General features: G+C 44.7%; 1 protein-coding gene across 3 annotated transcripts in view; it reads right to left on the minus strand.

Annotated features, from left to right (window-relative positions):
• KLHL8 (kelch like family member 8) overlaps nucleotides 1-24,619 on the minus strand; it is a 51,677-nt gene extending 27,058 nt beyond the window's left edge. For all 3 annotated transcript variants that reach the window (XR_011316064.1, XR_011316063.1, XM_069743379.1), the window contains exons 1-6: nucleotides 24,525-24,619; nucleotides 13,307-13,612; nucleotides 12,389-12,937; nucleotides 2,011-2,197; nucleotides 1,005-1,148; nucleotides 459-570 (exon numbers count right to left, since the gene is read on the minus strand). Coding sequence is in view for 1 of the 3 variants with exons in the window: in XM_069743379.1 (XP_069599480.1) it covers nucleotides 459-570; nucleotides 1,005-1,148; nucleotides 2,011-2,197; nucleotides 12,389-12,937; nucleotides 13,307-13,510 (1,196 nt within the window). In the remaining 2 variants the exon portion in view is untranslated. The remainder of the gene's footprint in view (nucleotides 1-458; nucleotides 571-1,004; nucleotides 1,149-2,010; nucleotides 2,198-12,388; nucleotides 12,938-13,306; nucleotides 13,613-24,524) is intronic.
• Nucleotides 24,620-25,010: the final 391 nt, after the last annotated feature.

The following is a 25,010-nucleotide window of genomic DNA, read 5'->3' on the forward strand; positions in this document are numbered from 1 at the left end:
TGAACCAAGCAAGAACTCATGTCCTGCCACTTGACAAATCGTCCATATGAGGTCTCAGAAGGGCACAGTCAAAAGAGCCTTTGTTCAGCCACCTAACAAACACTGCCAATGTGCACAATAAGGACACACAATTGGTGTTGTCCCTTCTAACATTCATGCCATGCTTAGGATTTAATACAAACAATAGCAAAGCTTCAATTCGGTCTGAAATTTTAGGCGAATATGGGGGAGGAGAAAGCAATTTAAAAAAATAAAAATGCCAAAAACTAAAATATGGCTGTGCCATATATAAACACACATATTTGCACATATATAAACTAATCCTGCAGAATTGCTTTTTGAGCTCAGAAAATGAGGGGACAGGCCCATTCCTTATACTGACTGGTCAACATCTCTGGATGGATTACAGGTCATCATGTCGTATCATTGCATTACTCGTCTTGCACTGTTGACTTTACCTTTTGGTATTCATTGATGCCTTCATCATCCACTTATTTGTTAAAGGGTCAAATACCTCCATGCTGCTTAAATGTTCATTTCCATCATGCCCACCGACTGCATACACCTTGCCTAGAAAAAAAATATATATATATATCTTTCGCGGACAGACTAACAGATCGCTTGGAGTGTATAGGTCGCTATGGCTCTCCGCAGCGCACGTCCGATTTACACACGTGCGCTGCATTTTGCTCCTTCATCGGGTGATTGGCAGTCTGTTTACAATAAAAGATCATGAGCGACTGTTCTTAAATATGCTTAACAGTAATCTTAGTGTAAAACCAAAGCCCAAGAAACGGTCATTGTTCTTGATAACAATAACTTCATTATTAGCAGACGGCTGGCTGAGTGACAGCTACACCAGTAAGGCTGTAAGCGTCTGATCACATGACCACTCTCCTACCTCAGATATAGCTAGCACATGCAGTGGTCAGCTTTGAAGGCGCCTATAATATTTGTAACATATGCAGTGACCTAGTGAGGAGAACAGGACATGTTCTACTTACCACCCACAGAAATGACACCTACATGTCTTCTCCGACTGTTCATTTCAGGGCCAAAGAACCAGCTGTTTTTGTTAACAGAGTAGCATTCAATACTGCGAAATGGGTCACCGGAGCCCCCACGTCCTCCCACACAAAACAGAACACCTGGCGGAAGCACAGACAGGAGTAAACGAATACATAAGAGTCATTTTACACTTATCATGAGCATTGTCACCATGAAATAAAGTTACGGTATATCTTGTGCATGTAGATACAAACTATGCCATAGATGTCTTAATCAATATATGGTTGCACCATAAGGATCCTTCTTCAGGCTGGTAAAAATGTGCATCTTTCTCATACTGAAGTTTTCTGCAGCAGGTTACATTGACATTGAAGATATGACAGGCACATATGGCAAATCAACACTTGGACTGAAGATATGGTTGTGTGAACCAACCCTTACAGGCGCCCGTGTGACTGACAGCTCAGATTCCTAATCTGCATCCAACACTTCTGTAGTGCAACCTACTGATTGGCTCTCATGTCCAGGGTTTTTTTTTTATATATATATATATATATATATATATATATATATATATATATATATATATATATATATATATATATATATATATATATATATATATATATATATATATATACCTAAAAAACACTAGTGTCTAGAGTTTGGGAAAATTTTATCAGTCAGCTTTTACCTTGTGTGTTTCAACAGCGATTTTCATGTACAGATAAGTTAGACAGCCTTCTACTATCCTTTACAATGCTAATAATGGAGCACACGAATGCAGTCATTTTCCACAGTCTTGTATTGGAATAAGAAAAAAAAAAAATGAAAATAAAATAAGCTCCGTAGACTAATGGGTATGCATTTGACTTCTGGACATCTGAATGACGTTTCATATGGTAAAAGCTTAGTGACATTTAAATTACCACCAGCTACGATTGTTTTTTAAATTTGGGGGTGGATGAGAACCATGCAAGAAAATATTGATATCTTAATTACCAGCAGTCTGTTTCCTGGGCGTTGTGCGCATAGTGTACTCAAAGTCAGGCACAGCCTGGCTGCTCAAGTGTAGGTGGTAGTTCCTTGCTTCGTCTAGCAAATCTCTGCATTTCAGGTCTTGTCGGATGATTTCTTCCTTGGCCACAACTGACATTAGGAATTCAATGGGCAGGAGAGGCAGACGAACCTAAGTGTTTTTAAAAAACAGAAATTACAAAAAAAAAAAAAAAACACCAAACTCTAGTATACGCAAGAATAAGATGCAAAATATTATATATATATATATATATATATATATATATATATATATATATATATATATATATATATATATATATATTATAAATTTGTTTTGCAATATTAGTGTCTCAGTGTAAAGGGAAATTGTAGTTCTCCTACGGAGCAGATCACATGTCGGTTAAGGGGCCTTTGGCAAGCCCCCCTGCTGCTATGTAAACCCATTGGTTGGCCAATGGGAGTGTTGCAGGGAGCCAATGGAAGCTTCATGGGCATCGTGTAAATGCAGTTGCCAAATTGACGCAAGCACAGTAGTTTAACCACTTCAATTCCGATGCTGATCTCCAGCTACTAAATCTATTTAACACAGCTAGCATCTGCTTAAGGTACCTTCACACTGGTCAACTTAACGATATTGCTAGCGATCCGTGACGTTGCAGCGTCCTGGCTAGCGATATTGTGTTTGACACGCAGCAGCGATCTGGATCCTGCTGTGCCATCGTTGGTCGGAGCAGAAAGGCCAGAACTTTATTTCGTCGCTGGATCTCCCGCAGACATCGCTGAATCAGCGTGTGTGACGCTGATTCAGCGATGTCTTCACTGGTAACCAGGGTAAACATCGGGTTACTAAGCGCAGGGCCACGCTTAGTAACCCGATGTTTACCCTGGTTACCAGCGTAAACGTAAAAAACAAAAACAAACTACATACTTCATTCCGGTGTCTGTCCTCCGGCACTCTGCTTCTCTGCACTGTGTAAGCGCCGGCCGGCCGTAAAGCAGAGCACAGCGGTGACGTCACCGCTGTGCTTTCCGGCCGGCGCTTACACAGTGCAGGGAAGCTGAGCGCCGGAGGACAGACACCGGAATGTAAGTATGTAGTGTTTGTTTTGTTTTTTACGTTTACGCTGGTAACCAGGGTAAACATCGGGTTACTAAGCGCGGCCCTGCGCCTAGTAACCCGATGTTTACCCTGGTTACCAGGGGACTTCGCATAGTTGGTCGCTGGAGAGCTGTCTGTGTGACAGCTCTCCAGCGACCACACAGCGATGCTGCAGCGATCGGGATCGTTGTCTAGATCGCTGCAGCGTCGCTAAATGTAACGGTACCTTTAGTATTAAACAGGCTGAGCTTCTGAATGCCTCATGCAGTCCTTATTGAAGCATGATGAAAATGTACACAATAGGAGCACAGCTGTAGTACAAGATAGCAACCACCAGTGTATGGTGCCGAGATTAGAGAGGAGATAACCTTTCAAGATTCGGAGAAAGTCCTGATGATCGCTAAACCCCATTAGTTTTGCTTCCTATGGATGTCAAATGCATAGACAACACAATGGGGGGGGGGGGGGGGGGCAAAAAGCTTAAAGAAAATAAAATAGTTAAAATAAGGGGCGGACACCAAGTGGCATTTACTGACCCATCAATTGCGCTATTTAAAAGAGAAAAAAAAAAAAAAGCCTGCAGCCACCCCAGAAAAAGGTGCGTCTATTAGATGTGCCAATACTGGTGCTTTGCCCGAGTCTTATTACTTGCCCTGTGGCAGTGGCAAGTGTGGTTCATATCTGTAAGGTTGATGTCACCTTTATATTATCCAGCGACATCAAGCCCACGGCTTAGTGATGGAGAGGAGTCTGTAAGATGCCCATTACTAATACTATAGTTATATTGTGAGTCAACAGCGCCAGAATAAAGTCCTTTAACTGAAAGAATGTCAGATTCATTAAAGGTGTCCAAGTTTAACCATATGCGAGTCATCACCCATTCCACTAAAGCCATTGTCTCCTGTAATAAGACAACAACCAACCATATCCCCCACCTGTTTGTCGTTCTGTCCCATGCCGTGAACCATGTAAGAGGATAAAAAGTTTTCAACATTGATGTTGCCAAGATGTGACCATCCAGGCTGAGAACCACTGAGGAACGAGACTGCGCTTGCAGTAGCTCAATGACAGAAGTCATCACAGTTCAGGGTCCTGACTGGGAATGCAGCCTTAGTAGCCAGCGGAAGCCTTGATGACGTCACTGATGCTGCATTTGCAGTAGCTCATTCCTCAGTGGTTCCAAGTCTGGATGGTCACATCTTAGCACAGTCCAGGTTGAAAACGGTTTATTCCCAGACATGAAGGGTATGTGCACACATTGCAGCTTTGGCTGCGGATCCGCAGTGGATTGGCTGCTGCGGATTCGTAGCAGTTTTCCATGCAGTTTACAAGTACCATGTAAACCTATGGAAAACCAAATCCGCAGTGCCCATGCTGCGGAAAATACCGCACGGAAACGCTGCAGTTTATTTTCCGCAGCATGTCAATTCTTTGTGCGGATTCCGCAGCGTTTTACACCTGCTCGTCAATAGGAATCCAAAAGGTGTAAAAATGCAGGTGAAATCCGCACAAAAAACGCAGCCCAGTGTTTTGCCTGCAGATTTTCAAAAACTGTGCGGAAAAATCCGCAATGTGGGCACATGGCCTGATTATGGCAAGTGACAGAACGATGGACAGGTGAGGGAGAAATTTATATATATATATTATATATACACACACACACACATACATACACACACACACACACACAGGAGATCATGGCTTCAAAAAAGGAAAGAGCTAAGAAATTACAGGCCAGTGAGCCTTACTTCTATACCAGGAAAGATATTTGAACAAATTATTAAACAGCATGTATGCAAGTACTTTGCTACAATCCTGTTCTGGTTAATTACTGTATTCTTATCAAACAAATCATGCCAGACTAAGCTAGCTTCCTTCTAGATGGAATCACTGGGTGGATCAGGGAAATGCAATAGATATAGTGACTCAACTTCAGTAAAGCATTTGATAAAGTATCTCATACTATCCTTATTTAAGAAAAAAAAAAAAAAAATGACCAAATATAGGATTGACAAGGCTACAGTTAGGTGGATTCAGAACTGTGTCTCAGTGATCGCACTCTGAGTGGTAATAAATGGTCGTACATCAAATGGGCAGTGACTAATAGAATGGTATGTAACAGGGCGAAATGCAAAATTCGACATCTGGGTAAGAAAAATGAAAATTACATATATTGAATGGGAGGACTAGAACTAAGCAACAGTATTTGTGAAAAGACTTGGGTATACTAATAGAACACAGACTGCATGAGTCAATAAAATATAAGGGAACGTTCATCAGCTCACCCTTGAATTGTCGACAGCAGGTGCAGTTTTCCACGAAGGTGCATGGAATAGCATTCAAGCCTACATGCAAAATTAATCCATAGTTATCCAGCACATCTTCTTGATTATAACAATTTCTCTTTATTCAAATCCTCTTAAAAAACATTGTTAGAGATCAAGACAAAGGGATAGCTAATCCCACGAGAATAAAACTTACACATTTCGACCCATGTGCGAGTCTTCTGATTAAGACCCACACATGGGTTGAAACATGTAAAGTTCTCATGTGGGATTAGCTATCCCTTTCTGTCTTGATCTCTAACAATGTTTTTAAGAGGATTTGAATAAAGAGAAATTGTTATAATCAAGAAGATGTGCTGGATAATTATGGATTAATAATTGCACACGAGTCAGTATGATGCAGCAGCAAAAAAGGCAAACAATTCTAGGATGCATCAAGAGAACCATAGCATCTAGATTATGTGAAGTAATTATCCCCTTCTACTCCTCCTTGGTCAGCCTCATCTGGAATACTGTGTCCAGTCCTGGGCACCACATTTAAACAAAAAAAAAAAAAACCACAACAATGAAAAACTGGAGCAGTTCAGAGAATAGCTACCAGGATGGTGAGCGGACTGCAGTATCTGGGAATGTTTAACTTGCAAAAAAGAAGGTTAAGAACTAGACTTAATAGCGGTCTACAAACAACTGAAGGGATATAACATTTGCACATGGAAACACTAGAAGCAATGGAATGAAACTGAAAGGGAGAAGATACAGGTTAGATATTAGAAAAACTTTTTATAAATATAATCTAGCGGCGAACTTTCATTATGCAATCGTCTGCATAAGGGGGAAGTCCCACTTTGCTAATGTTCAGGTAGAGCAACAACTTTGTCATCATATTTCATTAGCAGCCCTACTACACCTACATAAACGAAGAAATTCCAAACGATTTTAAGGAACACCCAACATTCTTGTCCACAATTTTTACTTGGCGTAGGGTTCGAAAACTATGTAGGCTTGATAGCTACTCTTCCCCATTTTAGCCATTCTTGGGTCATCCTCGATTTACGGGAGGGAAAGCTTCTTTGATCTATAAAGTACTAGAGACACAGGGTTGTACTAAGGTGGTAAATTTAATGAATGACGACTTTTCGCTGCTCACTTTCGACAGGGCGTCATAAAGGTTTCCAGCGTTTGTGTGTAAACCCTTTGGCTATGTGCACAAGTTGCGGATTTTGACGCTGCGGATCTGCAGCTGTTTTCCATGCGTTGTACAGTACCATGTAAACCTATGGAAAACAAAATCCATAGTCCACATGTGTAAAATACCACGCGGAAACGCTGCAATTTATGTCAATTCTTTGTGCGGATTCTGCAGCGGTTTACACCTGCTCCTCAATAGAAATCCGCGGCAAATCCACAGTGCGGTTTACCTGCGGATTTTGCAAAAACAGTGCGGAAAAATCTGCACACCAATCCACAACGTGTGCACATACCCCATCTCTCTCTACAGGCACGTAGCCTGGCGCAGGTGAATAGCACGAAGAGTTCAGAACCCAAATTAGGTAGGCATCTAGACACCTTTAATAAAAAGGAACTTTATCCCAAATTTCTTCCACAAGCAAAATCTACTCAATAATAAGGATGCAAGGGTCCTGAAGGGAAATTGAAGGGTCCAGGCAAGTGGAGAGAGGATATACCAGGGTTTGAAACGGAAGACTTTCTAAAAGCCACACTGACCCAAAAGAAAACGATCCCTTACAATAGCTACACTGACATGGCTTTGCTGATATTCTACAGGGCATATATAACCCCTTACATACAATCAAAGATGTCTCCTGGGACTACCTATTCATGCTCCAAATGTGGTTCAGCTAATACGGATATACTCCATCACTTGTGGGGATGCATGCATATCCAGAAATAATGGAAAAGCATTCATTCATATGTCCAAAACACATATTGCATTACTTTTCCATTAACACCAAAGTGGGAGGTTTCCTACATCCTGGCAGATAGTCATCAAAATATAGCGAGTTTAGATCATCACCAATTGTTTGGGCCTCAGCTACGAGGAAGAGTATCCTCCATCACCCAGTGCCACCACCACTAACGCTTATCCAATCCAAAATTATGTTTGTTTAAAATGGATTGGCTGGACACACTGACAAAAAAAAATGACCGGGAAATCTTTGAAAGATGGGCGTTGTTCATTCCCACATTACCAGACAACACTAAAGATAAATTGTGGAAACAATTTGAACACACCTCATAGTACTTACTTGAGACACTTCATAATCAAGTTCCAATACCATAGTCATTGAGTGCGAGAGTTCAGGTAGCACATGGTGGGGATGGCAGGGAGGGGTTGTTTTTTCCTTTTTTGGGGAGTTAAGTTAAATTCATGGTATTTGTTGGATATCATTGCCTGTATGTACTACTATGCATTTAATAAACGGTTTAAAAAAAAAAAAAAAACTTTGACAGTGAGGATCAATGAGTGGAACAGGCTGCCACAAGAGGTGGCGAGTTCTCCTTCAATGGAAGGCTTCAAACAGAGGCTGGACAGACATCTGTCTGAAATGGTTTACTGAATCCTGCATTGATCGGGGGGGCTTCCCGACAAGATGACCCTGGAGGTCCCATCCAACTAACATTCTATGATTCAGTGGAACGGGTGGTGATGCAAATATGGTTTAATTTAGATTCATTAAACGAGTCATTCTTTCAATAGGATTATTTAGTCTAGAAAAAAGACGACTGAGGGGCGATCTAATAACCATGTATAAGTATATAAGGGGACAATACAAATATCTCGCTGAGGATCTGTTTATACCAAGGAAGGTGACGGGCACAAGGGGGCATTCTTTGCGTCTGGAGGAGAGAAGGTTTTTCCACCAACATAGAAGAGGATTCTTTACTGTTAGGGCAGTGAGAATCTGGAATTGCTTGCCTGAGGAGGTGGTGATGGCGAACTCAGTCGAGGGGTTCAAGAGAGGCCTGGATGTCTTCCTGGAGCAGAACAATATTGTATCATACAATTATTAGGTTCTGTAGAAGGACGTAGATCTGGGGATTTATTATGATGGAATATAGGCTGAACTGGATGGACAAATGTCTTTTTTCGGCCTTACTAACTATGTTACCATGTTACTAATTAAAAAGGACTTTTCTTCCTGCGCGTTTATTTACACTATAACTAAAGTATTAGTAATGGATTAAAGACTCCTCTTTATTACTAAGGCTACTTTCACACTAGCTTTTGACATACGTCGCAATGCGTCGTTTTGGAGTAAAAATGCATCCTGCAAAGTTGCCCGCAGGATGCGTTTTTTATCCATAGACTTTCATTAGCGACGCAGCGCCACATGTTGCATCAGTCATTCCATGTAACGCTTTTTGGTGCGTCGAGTCCACCATTTCCGACCGCGCATGCGCCCTCCTCTCCGGACCTTACAATGGGGCAGCGGATGCGTTGTAAAACTGCATCCGCTGCCCACATTCTTTTTTTACGCAGTTTGCGTCGGGCCGACGCATGGCGACGGCCACGTACCGACGCTAGTGTGAAAGTAGCCTAAGCCGTGGGCTTGATGTCACCAGACAATACAACCAATCAATGCACATTTTCTGGGGCGGGAGCAGCCCATGTTTAGGCTGGGAGGGGGTCAAATCTATGGCCCCTTACCAGCCAAAGAATACCAGCCCCCAACTGTTTGCTTTAGCTTTGTTGGTTGCTGTCAGCTTTGCCTGTTTGGTTATCAAAAATGTAAGGGAACCATTTTTTTTTTTTTTTTTTTTTTTTTTTTTTTAGTATTTATAGCGCAGGTGGTGGATGAATACTCCCAGCCACCGCCTGCTCTGTTAGGCCGGGGTCACACTGGCGTATCGCATCCGATGCGAGATCATCGGATGCGATATGCTAATGACACTCGGCTCCTGCTCGCAGCAGAGCAGGAGCCGAGTGTCACGCGTCTGTGCTCCGATTCGCTCGCACAGGGAGGATCGGAGCACAGCTGCGGAGGAGAAATGAATTTCTCCATCTCCTCCATTGCTGGGGTCCGCTTATAGCGCACATCACTCGGATGATATTCGCTGTCTTATATGGGTGCGAGTGAGCCGAGAGTTTTCCTCGGTCTGAGACAATCGCAGCATGCTGCGATTGTCTCGGACAGAGGAAAACGGCCGACAAAAAGTCGGCTGGTGGGAGCGGCCCCATATGGTAACATTGGTACGAGTGCAATGCGATTTTTTATCGCATTGCACTCGGACGTATTACGGTCTAGTGTGACCCCGGCCTTAACAGTTGAATACAACTCTCAACACTGTCCCACAACACAGTGATGAGAGCCATTTTCAGCACCCGGCGCCAGAGAACAGCAACGCTGATTACCAGGCGCCGATACGCGGCACACGGATGACACAGGAATGTCAGTGTGCAGGACATTTTGTGGCCCGTGCTGCTACCGGAAACACTGATGTCTGAAAGTCTTTAGTGGATTCTTATTTACTGAACTTTGGATGACTTTTCGGAAAAAGCTTGTGAATCCAAACACAAATCCAAATGGTAAAACATTTTGGCCCAAACAAGTTTGCGGATATTTTGGGTCTGTACACAACTGGAACCTGCTGTGATGCAGTGACCCCTGTTACAGCTAAGGGGCGCTGTATGTGCTCCTCAGGATATGCATTAAGGCATATCTGTGGTTATGATGGTGAAACAGTAACGGCAGAGTTGTAAATGGCCGATGTGTCGCAGGGGGAGTCTGAGCTGTAAGCCTGAAGTTATGTTGTTGTTATGGGACTTGTAGTCCCGCAAGTGTTTGTATAATTGTGAAGGGAGACTTACAGGGCTAGTTATGAGAGCTGGGCGGGTCGAACTAGCCACACACAGCACCCATATATGGGAGTGGTTACAACTGCATAATGTGACCAGGGTGTGGGTCACATGGTTCCTGTGTATGGACCTGAATGTTCTCTGCAATGGGGAGTGAGATCCTGGACAGCTTGTGTGTTGGGAGGTCCTGTGTGCAGACTGGATCCCTGAACAGCACACTATGAAGCAGTGTATCTGAAGTCTGGTGTGTTGGGAGAACCTGGGAGTAGGATCGGATTGTGTATTGGACGGTCCCAGGTGGGGACTGACGTCCTGAATAGCGCACCGAGTGGCCCGTGTTGGAAGTCCTAGAGTAGGACTTCCTGAAGAGCACATAGGAAGGAGAGACTGCGAACCAATGTCGTGTGTGCTATATGACTAGAGACATTGATACTGCATACGGACACCCCCGGGAACTTGTCAAGGAGGGCTGGCGGGTGAAGTGTCTGAGCTGTGAGTTAAAAGCTGTATCTGAAATATCTTAGTTAAAGCCACAACTTAATATGACCTGTTGGTGCCGATTGTGTTCCATGTAGTTTATAGTGAACTGTGCATGACCCGGTTTATGCTGCATAAAATAAACCGGATGGACTGATTTTGTGAGAAAAACGTGCCTGTGTGACTGAATCCTGTTGCTAAGAGAGTGTCCCCCAACAGCGCTCTCTCACACTGCTAACAACTGATTGGCTAGTACCATGTCAGATCCTCACCGATATATCAACCCCTTTAACCCCTTACCGGCATCGGACGTACTATACCGTCCGATGCCGGCTCCCCTGCTTTGATGCAGGGCTCCGCGGTGAGCCCGCACCAAAGCCGGGACATGTCAGCTGTTTTGAACAGCTGACATGTGCCCGTAATAGGCGCGGGCAGAATCGCGATCTGCCCGCACCTATTAACTAGTTAAATGCCGCTGTCAAACGCAGACAGCGGCATTTAACTACCGCTTCCGGCCGAGCGGCCGGAAATGACGTCATCGCCGACCCCCGTCACATGTCCGGGGGTCGGCGATGCGTCTCCATTGTAGCCATAGAGGTCCTTGAGACCTCTATGGTTACTGATTGCCCGTCGCTGTGAGCGCCACCCTGTGGTCGGCGCTCACAGCACACGTGCAATTCTGCTACATAGCAGCGATCAGCAGATCGCTGCTATGTAGCAGAGCCGATCGGCTTGTGCCTGCTTCTAGCCTCTCATGGAGGCTATTGAAGCATGGCAAAAGTTAAAAAAAAAAAAGTTTAAAAAAATGTGAAAAAAATAAAAAAAACATAAAAGTTTAAATCACCCCCCTTTCGCCCCAATCAAAATAAATCAATAAAAAAAATATCAAATCTACGCATATTTGGTATCGCCGCGCTCAGAATTGCCCGATCTATCAAATAAAAAAAAGTATTAACCTGATCGCTAAACAGCGCAGCGGGAAAAAAACTCGAAACGCCAGAATTACGTTTTTTTTTGGTCGCCGCGACATTGCATTAAAATGCAATAACGGGCGATCAAAAGAACGTATCTGCACCGAAATGCTATCATTAAAAACGTCATCTCGGCACGCAAAAAATAAGCCCTCAACCGACCCCAGATCACGAAAAATGGAGACGCTACGAGTATCGGAAAATGGCGCAATTTTTTTTTTTTTTTTTAGCAAAGTTTGGAATTTTTTTTCACCACTTAGATAAAAAATAACCTAGTCATGTTTGGTGTCTATGAACTCGTAATGACCTGGAGAATCATAATGGCAGGTCATTTTTAGCATTTAGTGAACCTAGCAAAAAAGCCAAACAAAAAACCAATGTGGGATTGCACTTTTTTTGCAATTTCACCGCACTTGGAATTTTTTTCCCGTTTTCTAGTACACGACATGTTAAAACCAATGATGTCGTTCAAAAGTACAACTCGTCCCGCAAAAAATAAGCCCTCACATGGCCAAATTGACGGAAAAATAAAAAAGTTATGGCTCTGGGAAGGAGGGGAGCGAAAAACGAACACGGAAAAACGAAAAATCCCCTGGTCATGAAGGGGTTAAAGCTCAAAGATTAAACTGTTTTTTTTTTTTTTGCTTTTTTTTGTTTTTTGTTTTTTACAGTGACCAAAAATGCAACACAAGTCTATTAAAAGCGTTACCTGAGACATTAGCTCATTCAACCACACTTCATGGTGCTGCGGATTAGCTCGGAGCCACTTTACAGCTGCATTGTAGACTTGCTGCTCATCGTCAATGTTTAGATCTCCAGAAGACAGTAACTTGTAGAGGTGCTGAGGGGACATACTGACAAAATCCTCACAGTCTACCACTTCAGTGAAATGGTCACAAGCATAGCGATCCGCCATGTCCATCAAGTCCACACGATTGTGGCTTTCGGCAAAAGCCCGGACAGCCAGGCAGTTAGAGGGGTGAAAATGTAACTTCATATATTCACAACAAGCCTTGGCAACAAGTTCCACCTGAAGGATACAGGCGGCGTACAGGAGAGGCTGAACGTTGTCAACAGTCAGGGTGACTTGTGATGAATAGGCAAACCTTACCAAGTCTTCAATGGCGTCACCATCAAAGTCACGGATCTCAATGAGAGTCTGTTTGGCTTCTGCCATATCAGACAGGAACATGGCACGAAAATATGGTATCACGCAAGCCAAAACAAGTTTGTGGCATGGGATCAGCTTACAACCAACCTAATTAAAAGAAAAGAAAACCACACATGTCAAGTTGGGAAGTCTATTTCTTCTGTGAGTAAAAACTGACTCTGCTCAACTCAGGATCAAAGTAATTGGAGAGGGAAAAACAAAAAAAACAAAACACACATGACAGAATTTAGCATGTACTGATTCTCTCATCAGGTTCTTATGGTGTTAAGTCAATATTAGCTCAAGTGTTTAGAACACAGCAGCTTCCATCATCTTCAAACTAAAGTTAGGACAAGTTGTTTTATTACAGGTTTACCAGTTCATTGAGCAGGAATGTCATATCTAAACTCAAGGTCTCTGTCCAGAAAGCTAAAGCAAGGTAAGCTCAAGTATGACAAAGACATCCTTAAACAGTACCTTAAGTGTGATGTCACACAGCTCTCCCACTTCATAGAAATGGAGAAGCGAGCTGTGAAACTCCTTCCAAGCCTCATCAGCTTCAAAGACAAAGGAGCCATCTCCCTCACTGTCACTCGTGAAGGACTTGTCCTGGTGGAGCTTCCTTTTCCCCTTTGTCTGTGGTTGCTTTGGTTGTCCAGGGAGCATGGATTCTGATGCCATCAGAAGCGTAGAAAGCTTGGCAAATCACAAATCCTTCATATCAATGGATATGGCCCAAAAAAAAAAAAAAAAAAAAAAAAAATACAAAGCAGCCATCTTGATCTGTGAATAGAAAAAAAAAAAATGATATACCTTTAAGTTCAGTAATTTCATACATACATTGAATATTTGACAGTATTGTTTAGAGCATGGATCATTCAAAAAGGTCACCAATGGTCCAGATCTTATATGGATTCCTATTTCCAGCAGCACCTATATAATAGCTTGAATTCAGGAAACGGTGTGAATACTGGCATTATTGAATAACAATAGATCAGAAGACATGAGGCAGCACGGTGGCTCAGTGGATAGCACTGCAGCGCTGGGGTCCTGGGTTCTAATCCCACCAAAGACAACATCTGCAAAGAGTTTGTATGTTCTCCCTGTGTTTGTGTGGGTTTCCTCCGGGTTCTCCTGGTTCCTCACACATTTTAAAGACATACTGATAGGGAATTTAGATTGTGAGCCCCATCAGAGACAGCAATGATAATGTGTGCAAACTGTAAAGCGCTGCAGAATATGTTAGCGCTATATAAAAAATAGAATTAGGCTTACTGGTAATTCGGTTTCTAGGAACCTTCCACGACAGCCACTTCTGAGGTTGTCTTCCCCGCCCTAATGGGGGACAGGAACACAGAACCCCTTCCTACACCGCCAGTGTTTTCCTGGACACAGTAGCATGTATAATTACCACAAAAGTGCAGGAATCATCCAATAAAAATATCAGATAGGGAGGGAAATTAGTGCTGTCGTGGAAGGTTCCTAGAAACCGAATTACTGGTAAGTCTAATTCTATTTCCTCTAGTCACCTTCCACGACAGCCACTTCGGAGTAGTACCAACAGCTAATTTCTCTAGGGAGGGATCACGGCCTGCAGGACACGTCTGCCAAATGTTAAATCCCTATTGAAATTTAGCCTGTAATGTCTGGTGAACGTATAGATGGCTCTGCAGATCTGCTCTGATGAAGCATTCCGCCTCTCTGCCCATAATGTTGCCATCGCTCGGGTAGAGTGCTTTCAGAGAGGCAGGTGGATCCAGTCCCTGTGATGAATATGCCAGACAAATAGACTGTTTGATCCAGTTTGCGATAGTGTTTTTTTTTGCCGCCTTCTTTCCTTTCGTTTGGGCAGAATGAAGGTAGTACAATGTCCTGATCTCTGTGGAAATTTGACACCACTTTAGGCAGAAAGCATTATACTAAAACTAGACCAGTCCTATCCGTAGTGAACATTAGATAAGGTTCCTGTATTGACAGGGCCTGTAACTCTCCAATACGTCTAGCCGTAGTGATTGCGACTAGAAAGACTGTTTTAAGAGTTAAAGGGAACCTGTCACCCCGTTTTTTAAAATTGTGGCTTCAGTAGCCATGCTGCCAAGTTCAATCTGTTTAGGTCTGGATGTAGTAGGGGACCCTGGTGTAGGAGATCGAGTTTGAGGTAGAAGGTAGGGACCTTCCAGGGCCATGTCTAATAGGGCACTGTACCAACTCCACCTGGGCCACAATGGGGCAATCAAGATTGTGGTAACTCGGTCTGTCCTGATCTTTTGTAGAGTTTTCGCCAGCATGGGAATGGGTGGAAAGGCATATGCAAGGTTGACACATGGTAATACGGATCCCTCAGATCCACAGTCGCCATCATCCAATTTTGACCGATGAGGGGGGGGGATTACCGATTTGACTGTCTCCATTTTGAATCACCTGTACCGGACTGATTCGTTTAAGGGTTTCAAATTTATAATAATCCTGTTTCCCCCCCCCCTTCCGACGGCTTGGTTATCAGAAAGAGACGCGAAAATGACCACATCCTTCTTCCGGTTTCGGATCACATTTGATCGCAGTAGTTTTTGTAGATCCTTTAACAAGGAGTTTTGGAGGTCTGGGATTTGAAGGGAGGTTATCCTTAAGCATCGTGGAGGTGGTCTCTCAAATTCTATTTTTAGTCCCTCTTGTAAGGTACGAAGGACCCGCTGATTTGTGGAGATGGTCTGCCACTTGGTGAAAAAGAGTGAGTCGACCCCCGACCGAATTTTCTGCTCAGGGAGAGATTTCTTTTTATCTGCTGCCTTATTCAAAATATCATCCAGAACGGGTCCAAATACATTATGACCCTGGAAGGGTATGCTACATAATGTGGACTTGGAGACAAAATCGCCTCCCCAGGACTTTACCCAAAGTGCTCTCCTGGATGAGTTGGAGAGGACGGCAGCTTTCGCGGCTACTCGGACCGATTCAGCAGAAGCATCGGCTAGGAACCCCGTTGCTTTCTGTAACAGGGGGAGGGAGTCTAAAATTTCCTCTTGGGGTGCCCTGTGTCAAGTGATCCTCAAGCTTGCGTAACCAGACAAACAGATCTGACCACGCAAGTGGAGGCTATATTGGACTTCAGTAAATTTGTGGAGGTGTCCCAGGACTTCTTTAATAAACTCTATTACGATCCATAGGATCCTTGAGTTGAGAAGAGTCCCCAAAGGGAAGGGCTGTTTTCTTAGTCACTCTGGACACCTGTACATCCACTTTCGGGGTCTCCCATAAAGAGTCATGCCCGTCCAATGGAAAGCGGTTCTTTAGTTCTGATGGAACAGTCAGACCTTTTTCAGGGAAGTCCCATTCATGTAGAATTAGAATTCGTATATTCTTATGTACTGGAAACCCTTTTTGATCTTTGGGTTTTAGACCTTCAAACATCTCATCCTGTACTGTGAGCGTAGCTTCTTCATCCTCCACCCCCATGGTGCCTCTTACTACACTAATTAGGTCACTCATGTCCTCAGAATTAAAATAGTAAGTTGGCCAAACATAATAGACAGGTGTCTGTATACCGTCCAACCCTCTATATGAGGGGGATAGTTATTGGGAAACCAGTGTTCTACTAACATCCATCTTAACTTTAAGACCACCCTGAAGGAGTTATCCAGCACTACACTTCTGCAACAGGATGCGAGATGCCGTCGATATCACAACAGTGGCCACTCGCCTGGTTAGCAACTATGGAGCACACATCCGATTCATAGGACAGGAGCACATGCACAAGTCCCACAACCAGACATCACCTCTCACCACCCGATGCTGAAGTGAAAGGAGCATAAGAGCAAACATGAAGCCAATTGCTTCTTCCACATGTACATTTAACTATACAAAGTGTCACTTGTCCAGCAGTAGGCATTGCAGAGCACCAACACTGGCGGGCTAATTGCAGTAGACAGGAAAAACTTGCTTGCCAACTTCTTGCTATTGAAATGATAGCATGAGAACAATTATCCAGTAACTATGGAAACCCGTAGTAAGAAGCCGGGTACTGACGTGTGAATGTGAACTTTGTGCCTCCCACTTAGTGACTAAATAATTACCCTCAATAATAAGCTATGCTAATCACATACTCATGCCATACCATAGCATGCCGCACATAGCATGTCATGGTCAATGATACAAAGCTGTGAGTGTATCCCATATCTGCACCGAATTTTACAAGTGGTTATTAGTGTAAAGAACTCATAGGCCTCTAAAAGATATAGGAGAGCTATCAGTAATGGCTGGAGTATGTCCAATGCATATACTGTTGTAGGTAACAAGAAAAAAAAAAAAAAAAAAAATTTATCTATTCTACAATGGAGAACACCAGGATCAAAGAACAGCACAGACGACACGAGCTCTCCAGAGCAGAAGATGCATACTAGTAGCCTTATGGTCTGGCCAATTAAGGCCTCACTCAGAAGGCCATTATTCACGTACATGGTGCTTTCTAATTGGGTTCCAGCATCAGGTCAGTGAGGCTTAGGCTACTTTCACACTTCCGTCGGTACGGGGCCGTCGCAAACCATCGGCCCAATGTACCGACGGACGTTGTGCTAAATTTAGCACAACGTGGGCAGCGGATGCAGTTTTACAATGCATCCGCTGCCCATTGTGATGAGCGGGGAGGAGGGGTGGAGTTTCGGCCGCGCATGCGCGGTCGAAAATGGTGGATACGTCGCAGAAAAAAAACGTTACATTGTACTTTAATGGTACAATCTCTGCTTGCTGTTATCTGCTGCTTATCATCCTGCAACATTTCCTTTAATGGTATATAACAGTGCCTGCTGAATGTTTGCTAAATTAATTTGTTGCATTGCATACAATACTTACTGCTGTATATCCATGTTGGGGCCACAGGAAATGTTATCTGGTGCAAGGTGTTACAGCATATGGATGTAGCCAGGCCCAGTGCCTTTGATCATGCAACCTCCCCTGGTGTGTTGGCCAATTGTTAATTTATCCCAAATAATGTCCCACAATCCCTCTCACCTGATCCTCTACATAGTCCTATAAATTTAGTAGCATTCTAGGGGACCATGCATCTCCCAGCAGCAAAGTATTATGAAGTGCAATAATTTCAACAGCAGTTAGTCACGGCAGGAGTCAGGATCCCACACTATGTGTCTGTCTCTTTTGGGTATGTCTGCCGAGTAAGCACTTCTTATTACTTTGGTCTAGCTTTTGTATTACCCCATCTTACTCCTTCACCATGTTTACATATGCCCTTACAGTGGTTGCTCCACTAATTCTCTCCTTTGCTATCCACAAACCCCAGCACCCTCTAACCAAATATCATCTCCCCTTCCCTCTTACCTACCCACCTGTCCTCGTCTGCTGACCTGCTCCTCAACCTCAAATCTGTCCTAATAAAACAAGCTGGCCAATCTCCTCCCACCTGCTCTCCCTTTCTCTGCTTCTCCTCACTGCTGGCGACATATCTCCCAACCCTGGACCCCACAGCTCATACCTCCCATTACTACCCCTCCCCATCTAATATAAACTACTGCAATCTTTCCAACATAAAACCCATGCCCCTGACACCCATCCCCCTGATCCCCCTCTCTCTGGAGCACTCTGGAATGCCTGCTCAATCTTCATTAAGCTTCATGTGATTCATTACCTTTTTTCTCTCTCACAAGCTTGCCTTCCTCGGCCTCACAGAAACATGGCTAACACCCTTTGACACCACCTCCCCTGCTGCACTGTGTTACGGCAGCCTCCACTTCACCCACATCCCGGCAACAAACATGGTGGAGGTGTGGCTCTCCTCCTTTCTTCAAACTGCACCTTTAACCCAATCCCACCTCTACCCTCCCCTTTTTTGAAGTCCACTCTGTCCGCAAATACTCTCCCTCCAACCTCCAAGTGGCCGTCATATACTGACCTCCGGGCCCGGCCACTGCCTTTATTGACCAATTCTCCACTTTCTCTCTGCTGACATTCCCACCATCATCATGGGTGACTTCAACATACCCACTGATGCCCCTTCAGTCAACTACCTCCAAACTTCTGTCCCTTACTTCATCATTTGGACTTGCTCAGTGGTCCTCCACAGCCACCCAGACAGACATACCCTAGACCTGGTCTTCACCCGTCTCTGCTCTCTAACTTCACCACCTCCCCTCTCCCACTATCCGACCACCATCTGCTTACTCTCTCATCCCTGTCCTCCTCACCGGTCACCCATGTCCAGCAACATGCACACCCCTGCAGAAAACTTCCACACCTAGACACCCACACGCTCTCTGACTATCCTACCACTGGCATCCATATCCTCACTCCACGACAGACAGTGCCACTGCTTTCTACAATGCCACTCTCACATCAGCTATTGACACTGTTGCCCCTCTCGTTCATGGCAGAGTGCGACGTATCAATAGACAACCCTGGCACAATAACACCACTAAAAAGCTCCAGCAAGTGTCCAAGGTTGCAGAGAGGCATTGGAAGAAAACATTAGCAAGATGACTTCACTGCATTCAAACAGTCAACACTCAATTTTAAATCTGCCCTCACCTCTGCTAAACAGGCCTACTTCACAGCCCTCATCTCTTCCCTATCCTACAATCCCAAACAGTTATTCAAAAACGTTACTCCCTCCCCTGCCCCCTCCAACCTCCCTCATCTCTGCTGAGGACTTTGCCACACACTTTAAAAATAAGATCAACCAACAAGGCACTTGCCTTGTCTTCATTGTTCAACTACCATAACCCCTTTGTATACCAGACCAATGCCCAAACCCCATAACCTCCCTCTCCAAGATCACTGAAGGGGGGCTTAATTGTCTCCTCTCCAAATCGTACCTCACCACCTGTGCGCTCGACCTCACCCCATTCCACCTACTCCCCAACCTCACCACCACACTTATCCCATCCCTAACCCACCTCTTCAACCTATCACTAACTTCTGGTACCTTCTCTTCTGCTTTCAAATATGCCACAATCACAACATCATACAGGGAGCATCATCATTCCTCACCGGAATCCAAATGAACACAGATGCCAGGAACAAGTGGCTGGATACCACTCAACAGCAACAAGGAAAGGAAAAAGTTCCAGCACCAGGCGTCTCTTCATAAGATCTTCAGTACTTTATTCTCGTCAAGAAAAAAAAAATCATCATGTAGGGACGCAGCCCCTAAACGCCTGACGCGTTTCGAACAAAGTTCTTAGTCATAGGCATATGAACAATACATAAAAACATCCTTATATACCCATTCCATTAAGTAAGACCATGTACACCTGTTGCTTGACATGATTGGTTTACATTTATTACAAAATCAAAATGTGAGACAGCCTACCAGAAATCATGACAAAAATCGCCTCCTTATCCACACACAAGTTTGTGAGAGATATCCCTACTGACTCAATATAACAACTCTGTGGATTAGCCTGTGTGTTGTGCATAACAGCTAAGCATCTGCCACAATAATATCCAATACAACCTGAATATGATATACTAGATGGTCGCCCGATTCTAACGCATCGGGTATTCTAGAATATGCATGTCCACGAAGTATACAGCACAGAGCCACGTAGTATATAACACTGCCCACGCAGATAGAGTGTCTATCAGCCATATCCTCCTCTCACTTCCTAAAACTCAATATGGACAATTCTGAACTCATCTTTCCTCTATCTCATAAATCTTCCTTACCTATCTATCGCAATCAATGACATCATGCTTTCCCCCGTACAGGAAGTCCGCTGCCTCGGAGTAACCCTTTACTCTGCCCGGTCCTTCAAACCGTACATCCAAGCTCTTTCCACCTCCTGCAGCTCAAAAATATCTCCAGAATCCGTCCTTTCCTCAACTGTCGATCTACTAAAATGCTTGTGCATGCCCTCATCTTCCGCCTTGACTACTGCAACATCCTTTTCTGTGGTCTCCCTGCTAACCACACTGCACCTCTCCAGTCCATCTTTAACTCTGCTGCCCAACTAATTCATCTCTCTCCTCGCTACGCCTCCGCTTCCCCTCTGCATATCTCTTCACTGGCTCCCGTTCCCTCAGCGTATCCAGTTCAAATCTTATATATAATTGTCCAAGGGTCACTTCCGTTTGTCTGTCCCTCTGTCACGGTTATTCATTCGCTGATTGGTCTCGCCAGCTGCCTGTCATGGCTGCCGCGACCAATCAGCGACGGCCACAGTCCGGAAGAAAATGGCTGCTCCTTACTCCCCGCAGTCAGTGCCTGTCACCCAGATACTCCCCTCCGGTCACCGCTAACACAGGGTGGTAACGGACCGCGTTATGCCGCGGGTAACGCACTCAGTTACCGCCGCTATTGACCCTGTGTGTCCCCAACTTTTTACTATTGACGCTGCCTATGCGGCATCAATAGTAAAAAGTGTAATGTTAAAAATAATAATAATAAAAAAAAAAAAACTGCTATACTCACCCTCTGTAGTCGCTCGCGCCGGCCGCCATCTTCCGTTGCAGGTTCCGGTGGCAAAGATGGTATGGGAGAAGGACCTGCCATGACATCACGGTCATGTGACCACGACGTCATCACAGGCCCTGCGCTCATACCAACCCTGGGACCGGAAGCTGCCGTGGACTACAAGGGGCCCTCGGAAAGGTGAGTATATGTTTATTTTTTAACCTGTGACAAACCTGGCTGGGCAATATACCACGTGGGCTGAGAAATATACCACGCGGGCATGCATATTCTAGAATACCCGATGCGTTAGAATCGGGCCACCATCTAGTTACTAATACTGACCTACAAAGCCATCCATAACCCGTCTACTCCATATATCTCTGAACTAATTTCCTGATATCTTCCTTCACGTAATCTCCGATCCTCCCAAGACCTTCTCTCCTCCACACTTATTCGCTCCTCACCCAACTGCCTCCAAGACTTCTCCTGAATATCCCCCATCCTCTGGAATTCTGTGCCAACACGTCCGACTATCAACCACATTCGGATCCTTCAGACAGAACCTCTTTAGGAAAGCCTACAGCCTGCACTGACCCCGCTGCCTCCTCACCACTACCAAAGCTACCGCCTCACCAACACAGGAGCTCCTGCAACCCTCAACCTATTGTCTCCTTCCCCATCATCCTGCAGAATGTAAGGCTACGTTCACATTAGCGTCGCGTCGCTGTTGCGTCGGCGACGCAGCGGCGACGCACGGAAAACGCGCGCGTTTTGCGACGCGTGCGTCGTTTTTTGCCGAAATCGGACGCAAGAAAAATGCAACTTGTAGCGTTTTCTTGCGTCTGACGCTAGCGTCTAAAACGACGCACGTGTCGGAAAACGCGTGCAAAAAGACGCACGCGTCCCCTATGTTAAACATAGGGGCGCGTCGCCGCTGCGTCGCCGACGCAACAGCGACGCTAATGTGAACGTAGCCTTAGCCGGCAAGGGCAGGGTCCTCGCCCCTCTGTATCAGTCTGTCATTGTTAGTTTGTTTACTGTAAATGATCTGTAATTTGTATGTAACCCTTTCTCATGTACAGCACCATGGAATCAATGGTGCTATATAAATAATAATCTAGACTCTAAATGAGTCTCCAGCAGTGAGAAGCACTCAGAAGAGTCTGGCCTTAGGCTGTGTGCCCACGTTTCGTTATGTGGTTCTGCCGCGTTTCTTGCCGCAGCAGAAACGCATAAAAAACGCATTCCCATGCAATCCTATGGGATTCCGCAGTTGCTGTGCCCATGCTGCGGAATCACATAGCGGTAAAATCCGCAGCATGTTCATTATTTCTGCGGAATCGCAGCGATTCCACTTCCATAGGATTGCATTGAAACGCTCACTTTATGCATGTGGCTATGCTCACTATGTGTAAAGTGAGCGCTTCATGTGCAGAGGGTACCCAGGGTCTGCAGGAGAGGAGACTCCTTCAGGCCCTGGGATCCATACTCATGTTAAAAAAAAAAAAAAAAAAAAAAAAAAAAAAAAGGGAGGATATACTTACCTTCTGATGGCCCCTGGAGTCCTCCCGCCTCTCAGCGGTGCACGCGGCGGCTTCCGTTCCCTGGGATGCATTGCGCGAAGGACATGGGATGAGGTCGCGGTCACGCAACATCACAAAGGTCCTTCGCGCAAAGCATCCCTGGGAACGGAATGTACCGGGAGTGCCGCTGAGGAGATCGGGGCTGTCAGAAAGTGAGAATAACCATATATTTTTTAACATTCCATCTTTTATTATTGATGCTGCATAGGCAGCATCAATAGTAAAAAGTTGGTCACACTTGTCAAGCACTATGCTTGTATGACCAGCCTGTCACTTTTCCAAGTGATGCTTCAAATTTCTTGGAAAACGCAAGCATTCTGCAAGCTAAAAACGCTTGTGTTTCGCAGGAAAACGCATGCGAATCCCGCATGCGTTGTACCTGCGGCAGGGAGTTGCGGAAATGTTGTGGACATTTCGGCAACGTGGGCACATAGCCTTACAGCGAGGCCGATGACATGTCAGACTGCAACGTAAACAATCCGTCTATCAACATGCTGGAGATTAAAAACAAATAGTGACAGCGATCTTACAGAGGGATTGCCTACTTTTGAGAACATTTTTTGTCAGTTACGGTAAATGCCTACAATTTGGGCAAAAGTCATCTAGCATCATTTGCCTTCTATAGCCTCTGCTATACTGTATAGCTGGCGACAGAGTGAGATAACGGGAGTCCACCATATTACCTTTACTAGATGTGTGGAGGACATGACACCTACACTTTATATAAATATGACTGCTTCTCCTGCCCACAAACTATACAGATCTCACATCCACAAGACAGAACGAGGCTGAAGTTGGTTTCTTATTTGTCAGTTTCTCATTCAGCAATTTTCTCTTTTTCGTTTTTTTTATAGGTTTCACCTCCAAAAATAAGCATCATAACAACATACAATGCATCGAGGTGCCCTGATGTGAATACATTTAACATCAGCTGCAAAAATTATAGAACTGGCACAAAAGTGGGCACCGAAGGGCATGAATGAAGGGGTTAAATTACTTTAGACCAATAATATCACAGTGCAGACATATAGCGCAGGGAGCCCCACATCAAAACCAGGTCTCTTCAGCCTGGCCCAAATAGGTTCTGGGCATCAGAATTGGCATCAAGGTGGGCAAACAGCCAATTTTCTCAGATTTGATATACAACTGAAGTTTCTAAGGGCTTAAATGACTTTGGGCCACTGATCTCAGAACTACAGTGGGCAGTGCACAGAGGCTCTAGGGGGAAATCGGGACCAGTTTTTAATGAAACCCAATTGTAAAGAGTCACAGACCAAAAGGCATTAAAAAGTTCACAAGGGAAGACCCTCCGTAAGGTCACTCAGCACACATAGAAGTGGGCTCGGGTTTCTTCTATACTTTCTTACAGGTCCAGAAGTTGTCATTTATAGTTAGGATAAGTAGGGTCTATCACTGATGGGGTCTTCACCTACAGACTCAGCCCATTTATATAGGGGCATAGCCAGAAGGGCTGGGAACCAGGGGCTCCTACATGCCACAGCCTGGGACCTTCAGTCATGCCCTCAGTCATGGTGGAGCTGTGGAGTATACAGCACACAGGCCCGCATACCATACATGCGAGTGACAGTGAGCCTTGGACCATCATAGCTACAGGTAGGTAGTAAGCTCGTGTCTAGCTCCGCACACTGACAGTATACATGGCCATATAGAGTGATATCACCACGGGAGCACATGGACCGGGCCCAGCACTCACCTTACCGAACCGGTCCCGTTCACCCCGCACACTGCCGAACAGCCTCCGCTCCTGGGTCCAGCTGCTGCTTCTACTTTCACTCGCCTCCTTCCCTTATATACGGTCAGAACGCATGCGCATCATTGCCTAGCGGCCATCTTTGTTGTGTGCAGCTGCCAGTACGCTGGCCGTAAAGGAAGTACGCGACGTCTCAGATATCTCAGTAGTGATGGCGCCTCCTGCTGTTAGAGACTTCTGTCGTAAAGAGCTCTCTGGTTTCCCTTAGTAATCAATATCAATCGGATAACTGCACTTTGGATGCGGTTGTCATGGGCAATACTTGTTTTTGCCGATATTGGTCATTATTTTAATAAATGGTAGAAAAACTAAACCAAGCTCTGTCTGGTGTTTTTAGCCACATAGTGTGAATGCTGATCACTGACCAGCGATGACTGGTTAACCTCTCGAGTACCAGATACCTTACTCCCCTTCATTAGAAGCAATTTT

This window comes from Ranitomeya imitator, chromosome 1 (genome assembly GCF_032444005.1).
Source record: "Ranitomeya imitator isolate aRanImi1 chromosome 1, aRanImi1.pri, whole genome shotgun sequence".
Taxonomy (NCBI): Eukaryota; Metazoa; Chordata; class Amphibia; order Anura; family Dendrobatidae; genus Ranitomeya; species Ranitomeya imitator.